The 11091-nt window shown below is 35.3% G+C and overlaps 1 protein-coding gene across 4 annotated transcripts in view; it reads right to left on the bottom strand.

The window, feature by feature from the left end:
* Positions 1 to 11091, bottom strand: part of Smp_093930.1 — a gene marked incomplete at both ends in the record, with an annotated part of 59899 nt that overhangs the window by 40799 nt on the left and 8009 nt on the right. For 2 of the 4 annotated variants that reach the window (XM_018788832.1, XM_018788833.1), the window contains 2 exons: positions 6076 to 6216; positions 8344 to 8457. In XM_018788832.1, the coding sequence (XP_018654338.1) occupies positions 6076 to 6216; positions 8344 to 8457 (255 nt within the window). Of the gene's footprint in view, positions 1 to 6048; positions 6217 to 8343; positions 8458 to 11091 lie in introns of those variants that run through there. The other 2 variants (XM_018788834.1, XM_018788835.1) reach the window with 2 other exon arrangements.

Here is an 11091-nt window from a genome sequence, read left to right as displayed (position 1 = left end):
TGATGAAAGTGAACTTATATTTACAACATAATAGGTACGAAGAAACAGTGTATTCTCGGAATCCGAATACATAGACAAACTTCTATCATAGTACGAAGATAAAAATGATGTGATTACACCAATCATTACATGGTACACATCGTCCACTCAGCCAATCACATTCACTTACTTTCGTTCCTATCAATTTTTTTAAATCAATTGTTAACAAATCCTTTGCATTCATTACATATTCATCTTAATATTCTGTTCATTCACTAATAGTCCAACTAAACATACCGGAAGAGAACAAACAACATGACAAGTATGAACTTCCAACAATCATAATCACAATCACACCAACGCCACCACCATAACCACTACTATTCACGTTAATATTGTTGTTATGTATTGACGCAAAACGATTACATGAAACAGACTATCGTAACTACAATAATGATAATAATAACAATAATAATATCGATCAGTGTCTCAATAATAATTACTTTGTTAGACAATAGACTTCACTTGATTCTACAAGCGAGTGTTTATATCTTCCTCGAATTTGAGAAGTTATTTATGTCATAAAATAACATTTTGCCTCTTCTATATTTCAAAGTAGTATGTTTTCTCGATGAACAAGAATATGTTTAAAATTATTCGGAGGTTAGTTGGTTGCACTAACTAAATATATTGCTTTTGGGATTTTACTAACATCCCGTGTTGAAACCGATTATTCTGTGAGAAATCTTCAATTAGCGAATTAGTCTAATTTATGAAAAGAATCTTGTAGGCGAGAAGAGAATTTGTGCCTTACTATCTCAGAATTAGTATTCCTCATTTTCCAACCTTTAGTTGGAATGAAGAACTCATGATTATTTTCAAAATATTTGATGATTTTGTAGAGCAGAACTTATATACCACGTTGTCAGATTAAGAATTTAGACAAGCTGATTTTTGTTCAGCTTATATATATTACTACCTTTTATAAGCTAACTCCGCCTGTAGCTCTTCTAGAGTTACTGCCGGTCCCAAGCCCACACAAAGGAGGAGGGTTGGGCATGGGGTTAGCGACCCCATCTCGTAGAAAAGCTAACTCGCTAAAAAAACGCTAACCAGAAAAAATAATTTAAACCATTTAAACTCTGCCCTCCAAGTTGAAGGAAGAATTATGACGTCTCATGATGAAAGCCGAAATTTTTCGGAAGTCACGAGGCCGATGCACCTTTTAACAACCAGAGAAGCACTCTTTATAGCTACATGAAACGTCCGGACAATGTGGGAGACAGGGAAGACCAGTCAAATAGCAATGGAAATGAAGAGATACAACTTGGCAGTACTCGAAATCAGCGAAACCCATTGGACACAAGCTAGACAACAAAGGCTAGGTACGGAAGAGATGCTTCTACACTCCGGTCGCGAAGAAGAAAATGCTCCACACACTCCGGGAGTTGCTCTAATGCTGTTCAGAGAAGCACGAAATGCAATTGTAGGATGGGAATCTCATGGACCCAGGATAATCAAAGCATCATTCAGAACAAAGAAGCAAAGGATCACAATGAACGTTATCCAATGTCATGCACCCACCAATGATAGCAACGACGATGATAAAGATCAGTTCTATGAAAGGCTGCAATCAATTATAGCAAAGTGCTCACGAAAGGACCTGACCATCCTGATGGGAGATCTAAATGCTAAAGTTGGAGTGGACAACACAGGACATGAAGATGTAATTGGACGACATGGAATAGGAGAGAGAAATGAAAATGGGGAGAGACTTGCAAACCTATGTGCATTCAACAAATTGGTTATAGGTGGCACAATATTCCCACACAAGCGCATACATAAAGCTACATGGATCTCACCGGACCAAACCACAGAGAACCAGATAGATCACATCTATATCAACAAAAAAATCCGAAGATCAATGGAAGATGTGAGAACCCGGAGAGGAGCTGACATAGCTTCAGATCACCACCTGGTTGTGGCCAAGATGAGACTGAAGCTAAAGAAACACTGGACAACTGGACAAACAGCACTACAAAGGTTCAATACAGCCTTCCTTCGAGATATTGACGAGCTCAATGAATTCAAGATAACTCTCAACAACAGGTTCCAAGCTCTACAGGATCTACTGAAAGAACAAGAAACTACGATGGAGGACAACTGGAAAGGGATAAAAGAAGCACTAACTTCGACGTGTCAGGAGGTTCTTGGTCCCAAGAAGCATCATCACAAGGAATGGATCTCTATGGGAACCCTGGACAAAATTCAAGAAAGGAAGAACAAGAAACTAGCAATGAACAACAGCCGAACACGAGCAGAGAAAGTCAAAGCACAAGCAGACTATGCAGAAGCAAACAGGGAAGTGAAGAAAAGCATTAAAGCCGACAATCAGAAATACATGGGAGAACTAGCAACGGCGGCGGAAAAAGCTACAAGAGAAGGGAATATGAAACAACTATATGATACAACGAAGAAATTGGCAGGAAGATATAGCAAACCAGAGAGACCGGTCAAGGACAAAGAAGGAAAGACAATCACGGAGATTCAAGAACAGAGGAAAAGATGGGTAGAGTACTTCGACGAACTGTTGAATAGACCAGCCCCATTGAATCCACCGAACATCGAAGCAGCATACACTGACCTTCCTATAGATGTCACTCCACCAACGATCGAAGAAGTCAAGATGGCCATCAGACAAATCAAAAGTGGGAAGGCGGCAGGACCTGACAATATACCAGCTGAAGCACTGAAGTCAGACATTGAAATAACTGCAAACATGCTTCACCTTGTATTCAAGAAGATTTGGGAAGAGGAACAAGTGCCAATGGACTGGAAAGAAGGATATCTCATCAAGATACCAAAGAAAGGAGATCTGTGCAAATTTGAGAGTTACAGAGGCATCAGTTTGTTATCAGTACCAGGAAAAGTTTTCAACAGAGTGCTTCTGAATCGGATGAAAGAGCAGTAGACGCCGACCTTAGGGAACAACAGGCTGGATTCCGTAAGGATCGGTCGTGCACAGACCAGATTGCGACACTACAGATCATCGTTGAACAATCAGTCGAGTGGAACTCATCACTATACGTCAACTTCATTGACTATGAGAAGGCGTTTGACAGCGTGGACAGGAGAACATTATGGAAACTTCTTCGACACTATGGAGTTCCTGAAAAGATTGTCAACATTATCCAAAACTCATACGATGGACTACAGTGCAAAGTCATGCATAGAGGACAGCTGACAGATGCATTTCCAGTAAGGACCGGAGTCAGACAAGGCTGTCTACTCTCCCCATTCCTCTTCCTTCTAGTGATTGACTGGATTATGAAGAATTCGACATCTGAAAGGAAATATGGAATACAATGGACTTCTCAGAATCAATTAGATGATTTGGACTTCGCAGATGACCTAGCCCTCTCTCTCTTCCACATTCACAAAGGAAAAAGCAAGGTCCTCAAATACAACACGGAGAACACCAACCCAATCACACTTGATGGCGAAACTCTGGAAGAGGTGTAAACATTCAAGTACCTGGGGAGCATCGTTGATAAACAAGGAGGATCTGATGCAGACGTAAAGGCGAGGATTGGCAAAGCAAGGACCGCATTTCTACAATTGAAGAACATATGGAACTCAAAACAACTCTCAACCAATTTCAAGGTCAGAATCTTTAATACGAACGTGAAGACAGTCCTACTGTATGGAGCTGAAACGTGGAGAACTACTACAACCATCATCAGGAAGGTACAAGTATTTATAAACAGTTGTCTACGCAAAATACTCAACATTCAATGGCCGGATACTATCAGCAACAGCGTTTTATGGGAGAGGACAAACCAGCTTCCAGATGAAGAGGAAATTAGGAAAAGACGTTGGAAGTGGATCAGACATACATTAAGGAAATCACCAATGTGCATCACGATTCAATCCCTAACTTGGAATCCGGAAGGGAAGCAGAAAAGAGGAAGGCCAAAGAACACATTACGCCGTGAAATAGAAGCAGATATGAAAAGGATGAATGTGAACTGGAAAGAACTGGAAAGGTAGGCTCAGGACATAGTTGGATGGAGAATGCTGGTGAGCGGCCTATGCTCCTCGACGAGGGGTAACAGGCGTAAGTAAGTAAGTTTATAAGCTGAAAAATTAGTTTCTTGTGATGAATTATTGCATTTTGAATATGTATTTCAAGTAAGTTGTAGAAGGAAGCTAAACCACAGATGAACATAAAGTCTAGTAAAGCCGAAGTGCATAATATTAAATTATCTATTGAGTAGTATTATCCAGTCATACAGCACACACAAATTATTTCAGTTGCAAGCTGTTCATATTTTAATATACTTTATATAGAAATTCACTTGGTTGGTTAATGGATTTCAAAAATAATTTTATTATCTAGTTTAATACGCTAAAAACCAATCCTAAAGATTCTTCTACGTCTACAAAAATCTTCATTTTAACTGTCTATTAAAGTTCAACACTGGTCTCTCAATATCGTTTGTTCTAACTGTAAAGGACTTATTATACCAGTGATAAGATAAATAGAATTATTGATTAAAAGTCAATAAAGCTTGCTGTTTTCAATATACATTCCAAGATCCAATTACAAAAAGCGCGTGAAATCCTTTCATTACTGAGAATATACTATCTCTACGTTACTCATTACACTAATGTGATTTACTGCGTCTCATTTGCAAAAACGATCAGCTTTCAGTTGATAAGGAAATTAGGAAAAGACCTTTGTGGTGGATAGAGCAGATTGCAGGAATCATCAAGCTGCATTACGAGGTAAGCCCTAAATTGGAATCTCCAAGGTAAAAGGAAAAGAAGCAGACTGAAAAACACATTGTGTTGGGAATTAGAGGTAAACATCAAAAGAGTGAATAAAACTTGGAGATAGCTGGAATAGAGAGCTCAGGACAGAGTTGATTGAAGAAGCCTAGTCAGTGGCATATGCTCTCCGAGAGGTAACAGGTAAAGTTATCTGTTAAAATTGTAATTGCTACATTTTCCCTCTTTATTTTAAAAACTGTCCACTGTCAAGATGCTCTACAGTCAAGAAAATAAGAATTATTCAGTAATATGAGGTTTTTGAAATTAGTTCCGTTGTTTCGTGTACAGCAAGTATTGTGGGATGACGTAAATTCATTTCTTTTTGTGAGCTTTAAACCTCCCACCTACGCACTGATTTGTATAAATAAACAAGATGTTTTACAAAGTTATGATGTTTGTAACATTCACTTCATCCCACAATGCTTGTTCTTGTTTGACAAAAAGTTGAGCTTCCGTAAACGTCTGTAAACTTATTTAGTATGTGCTAGTGTGTAGTAGTTCAATCACAGATCCTGATTAAGTGTCAAGTAAACAGTCAAATATACGTCCAATGTTGTATGCCGATATGCCCAATGTGACCACAACCATCTCATTGGTAGTTTTAAATGCCCTAATATTGTCTTTTTTTTAATGTATTTAGTACAACTGCCTGCAGTTAAACAAATAATAGTTTTCAGAGGTTGAATACTTCGTGTACAAGAAGTACATATTCAAAAAAAAAACGACCGATTTATACATGTACATAAAAGAGTGACTGTAAATACTAAGCATAATATTACTATTTGAGCTAAGAATCATTAATCAGTGTATTTATCGACAACAATGTAGATGAGCATAAAGATGAAATAAATCTCTAAAGAGACTACTTAACTGAAGATTTAAAAAGCAACTATAGTGTTAATTAAAACTAAATTATTATATTCCGCATAACATGAATGCAAGCCGACTGTATTCAATATTCCATCACATGAAATCCTATTGCTGCAATAACAAAAAGCCTGACACTTCTTTAAGACGGTAATAAAATACCAGGTAAACAATAATTTTTAATCAAAAGTAGTTTATACACGAAATACAGAAGGTAAGCGGACATTCGGTTAAACAACATTCCACACCTCTTAACTTATTTTCGATTACATTTTTTAATGTGGTAAAACAGCTGGCAGATACTGTCGATAAATGTGAGCAACAACAATAACGTTCAGCTGATTGTTGATAACTAATGATTTAATACCATCACAAAATTGATAGATTTAACGTACCTGGGCAATTTTTAACGCAAATGTCATGGAAGTTATATTTGAATTCTGGATTTGCAACAGTTCTACTCTCTTCTCGACTAACTATCAATGGTGGAGGACATTGTGATACACATTTGCCATCATTCATAGCATGTTTGCATGCCTAAGATCCCCGAAAATTAACAAAACAAATATGAAGAGAAATTAGGTGAAAATCAATTTTATTCATAATTTCTTCTTTGTTGTTTAGTAAAAACTCGACTTTTCTCGTTTTATCCTTTATAATGAACAAAACATTTACAATATATAGGATAAGATAATTATTTATTTTGAATACTTCATGGTTTCGTCACGAAAATGGTGAAAAATTGACTGATCATTTAACTTTGATAATATCACAAGATTAATTATATTTAGAGAGAGAGAGAGAGAAAATAGCCATTCTACATTAGCGGAAGAAATTTCTTAAAGTTGTGAAGTACGAAGTTCATAATCAATACGTGAAAACGAATTATACCTCGTTTCATTAGATGCTTTCATTACAAGGCGCATGACCCGAATCATTTGGATGTGCCTTAATTACTTATGATCATATTGCTAAAAGATAATTTATCTATTCAAAAAATGATCCGTTAGCGTTACTCAGCAATGTAGGTTTGTTAAAAACGAAATACATAAACCACTGGTTCGATAATATCTCAGAGCACCAGTTCATTTTCTGAATATTGTAAAACAGCTGGAATGAAAAATAAAAACTTTTGTTTTATCATCCTGTCTATTCATATCTCCATCCAATTAACCATTAAATTATAATTTGAAACGCAGATGGATGAAGGCTAGCATATCACGGTGAACTATGAACAATTGAGTCGACAAATGAGTCAAAATGTAAGATTTAAATCTTGATTCTCCATAAAATTACTTTTGAAGACTTTTTATCTTCAATGTCTTTTCAGTTAAAAGACGAAGGGAGAGAAAAATGCACGTTTATCCTCAACTGTTCTCTTATAACTGGTATTGTTAGCATTCCTTATATCAGCGGAATATCGTATTCATCTCTCCACACATCAGAATCTCAAACGAAAATCTTTTGAGATACTGTGTTAATCATATAATTGATCATCCGGCCTATGTATAACAGTTACATGCCATTTTGACTCTAAATTACTCAGGGATTTCATCATTATTCAATAGATTCTAACTTGAAAGGTAAACAAACAGAATGCGGTGTTATTGGATACTATTACTTACGCACACCTGGAGTAAGCAATACTGCTTCCATGTTTATAGTTTAACTAAGACCACTCGTAAAACTAAATATCTAATCATTATAAGCAAAGATGGATATTGGATAGCGGGGGAATACAGGACGCGCCTCTCGTCCAATTTGGGACTCACAGTTGATGTTCACTCTGGGACTCGAACGCAGTACCGTTCACTTTAAACGCCATCACGTTATACAATTAGCTATTGAGTCCTGATAGCCACTTGCTTGTGCAAAGGGGTGAAGTTTGAATTCACTTGATATTGTTTGTTTGAATCTTCCCATCAATGTTTAGGACTGCAAATGATCAGTCTCTTATTGGCATATGTGCATACTGTGAGTATTCCCTCGATATAGCCCAAACATTTATAGGAAGATTCAAACAAACAATACCAAGTGAATTTAAATCTCCAAGCGTTTTCTATATTTCAGAGTTGTATCGAATTACGTAAGAGAACTGTAAAGTGCTTACGTTTATAAACGGTAAACTACAAGAAAATATTGAGATAGAATATCACCTTCAATGAGAACACTTTTGACACTAAGATTTTAGTAAATTCACATGACGAGCGAAAACAGATCCGCATGATGCATCTAAAATTCAGTAAAGTTGCGTAACATATCACAACTCCACAGAACTATCCATTAATTGAAGGTAACAAGGTTGAGACCTTTCAGAGCCTTCGTGAGCAATTACACACATAAAACAATTTAAACTGTTCGTCAGCATATTATATCACTTACCTTAATGTTTTCATTGAAATGTTTGGAGGATTTCTTTCAGCCTACTCTTGGGCTTCTGTCGTCACGTTAATATATTCTGACAATGTTCTAGTAAATTACGATTTAAAACCATGCCCTAGTAGTACCTTATTACATTAGCTTCTACTATTTTTGTTCAGTCTTGTTCATCCCAGCAGTAAATATAATATCAAATAAATAGAATAGAAGCAAAAAATATCAACTAAGAATACATGTAAAAATTTTGTTGTAATTATTAAAAGGAAAGAAAACCACATAACTCACTCTACAATTGCCAGGACGAGTTTCGCATCCACCCAAGCATTCTTCCAGACATGGTTGTGTAGTCGCTCTACCACCAAGACAATAGTTATCAGGATTGTTAGCGCATTTTAGCACTTTGAAATAGAAGAAAAAATGTAAACAGAAAGTAGAATAATTATGTATACAACGATGATACAATACACAAAGACAACTGAACAATACATGATTGGGAAAATAATCAAACTAACAATACGAACAAAATTTTAAGTAAATCTTTGACTGGATGGAGCTGCTGGAGGTATAAAAAGTAAACTAAAGACAAATGATTTTCCGTAGAGATTGAATAGGAGTTAAACCATACGCTTTTGTTAAATAAATTAGAATATTTAAGACTTGGATACAAGATTTTTACAAACACCAAACAATCGTCTAATATTCATTATTGATAACGTTGAGCAATATTAAAGGCTAAGGAGTTGATAAGAAAGGTTATGTTACCAAAACTTACATAAGGTTTGGTTAAATTGTTACTTCATGATATACATCATATCAACGGTAAATTGAAAATATTATGTTGCAAAGAACTTCTTCCAAGCTGCTTTTACCAATGATATTCCTTTCCCAAAGTAACTTTAACTGTTAGATTTTCCGAAACTTCTTCGTTATATTGAGTGATTTGATTGAAAAGAAGAGTAATTTGTCAATCTCTCAGAAACAGTGCGATAAATGCGTTGACAGTAATAATGTTAAAGGGATTTATCCACTCAACTGATGGGCCTCAGAGAATCATACAATTACGATGGACAGAGGAAAGATTGAAATAACGGATTAATAAATTATGCCTTAATATGTTAGTAATCCACTTCTGTTTTTTCTACCTATTTGAAGGTTGATAGATGTGTTAAAATTATTTACACTTGAGAATGCGTGGATGTGTCCAACGGTAAATCTGTCTAGAGTGATCAACTTACTTTTCTATCTACAGAAGACTGTGAAGATAGTGTAAACACAAAAACTGCACTTGCTCATTTATTTACCAATACACCATGGGTTAGTGATAAAATTACCAACAATCTCAACCCCTGATCTTAAACAGTGTAAAAGCATCAATGTACTCTTATTATTTATAGTCTCAGTATACTTAGGGAATCTAATGAAATCACAATGCAGGAATGTTATCGTTTCAACAGCTTAATTATTTGTAATTTATGAATGCTGTGTTGTATCAATTAGTCCAATTATTGTTGAATAACCCAGTTTAATAAACCATAAAATGTGAGTTATTTCCAAATGGTTATCTCCTATGTCCCAGTTGCCGAAATTCTGAAAATCATTTCTTGACGTTTGGTCGAAATCTCACGATAGTGTAATGAATTACCTAATTAGAAGATATATGCTTTTTGAATTCCACAGCTAGTCATTGTAAAACTTGATTGTATTTAATTTTCGAATAAAATAAGCAGTAATTTACTATCATAGTGATTAATACACTGATACACAGTGGAAAACAGACTTGATTTTGTCTTCAAAATAACATGGATTTTTTTGATTTCTCAAACGTTCACTCAGCTTAGTGAATTCGGTTAGTAAGAAAAACTCACAACAATTTATACAGCTAGATATCATCACCACTTATCAATGTAAAACCATGAATCCGAATGAATTGATATACACAGTTCATCGGTTAGTGCGTAACACCGAATAACGATGTGCATTTTATTATGTTAAAGAAATTCATGCTGTTTTTTTCACATGAAACTCCACTATTTTTGACCTTAGTTACAGACACAAGAGCTGAATTAAAATATTAATTACTGGTTCTCTAAATAAGTGGTTTAAGAGTACAGTGTGCCTATAATTAGAGTCATTTGACTTAGTATACAGTTTACATTTTCAAAAATTTGAATATTCTCATAATTCCTTTAGTTTTCCGTTTGGTTTATTTAAGGTAGGACATATTGTGATGGTTTTACTAAAAGAGATTTGTGTAAATCACTTTAATCATACGATTTTCCCACTAAGTCACCCTGAAACCAATGTAAATCAATAATACTTTGTGGAAGTAAATGACTATGGTCATCATCATACTGAGCTTGCATGGATAGATTCTAGTGGTTCATAGTCATTTTACATCGATATCTCATAGCATGAACTGATACGTAAATGAGTATATGGGTCATTATAACCCAGTTTAACTTCATAGTCTCTTTAAAACAAAAGTAAGTAAGGTCTCCAGTCAAGTGTATAATTATTTGTGGTGTTAACCTAGTAAATTGAAAGTCAGTTCACATAAGAAAACTGGTTTAGATGATCAACAGGATAAAGGCTTATGGAAAATCTCAGGGTGTTAGACTGTACAATTTCAAAACCGAGTGTCAATCAAGATATCACTAACTACTGTAAATTCGAAGTATAGTTGATGACATATGTTAATTTTTACCTAAGTATAACATGTGATGGATATTTTGTTTTATGATCTCTCCGTATGTAGCATCATTGTACAGAAATAAAGATCAGTAAAACAGTTCATATGGTAGTCGTTTTTTTCAACTTGATGAAAGTGAACTTATATTTACAACATAATAGGTACGAAGAAACAGTGTATTCTCGGAATCCGAATACATAGACAAACTTCTATCATAGTACGAAGATAAAAATGATGTGATTACACCAATCATTACATGGTACACATCGTCCACTCAGCCAATCACATTCACTTACTTTCGTTCCTATCAATTTTTTTAAATCAATTGTTAACAAATCCTTTGC

Source organism: Schistosoma mansoni, chromosome W, assembly GCF_000237925.1.
Source record: "Schistosoma mansoni strain Puerto Rico chromosome W, complete genome".
Lineage (NCBI taxonomy): Eukaryota > Metazoa > Platyhelminthes > Trematoda > Strigeidida > Schistosomatidae > Schistosoma > Schistosoma mansoni.
Note: the sequence above shows the minus strand (reverse complement) of the source record. Positions and strands in the feature narration are given on the sequence as shown.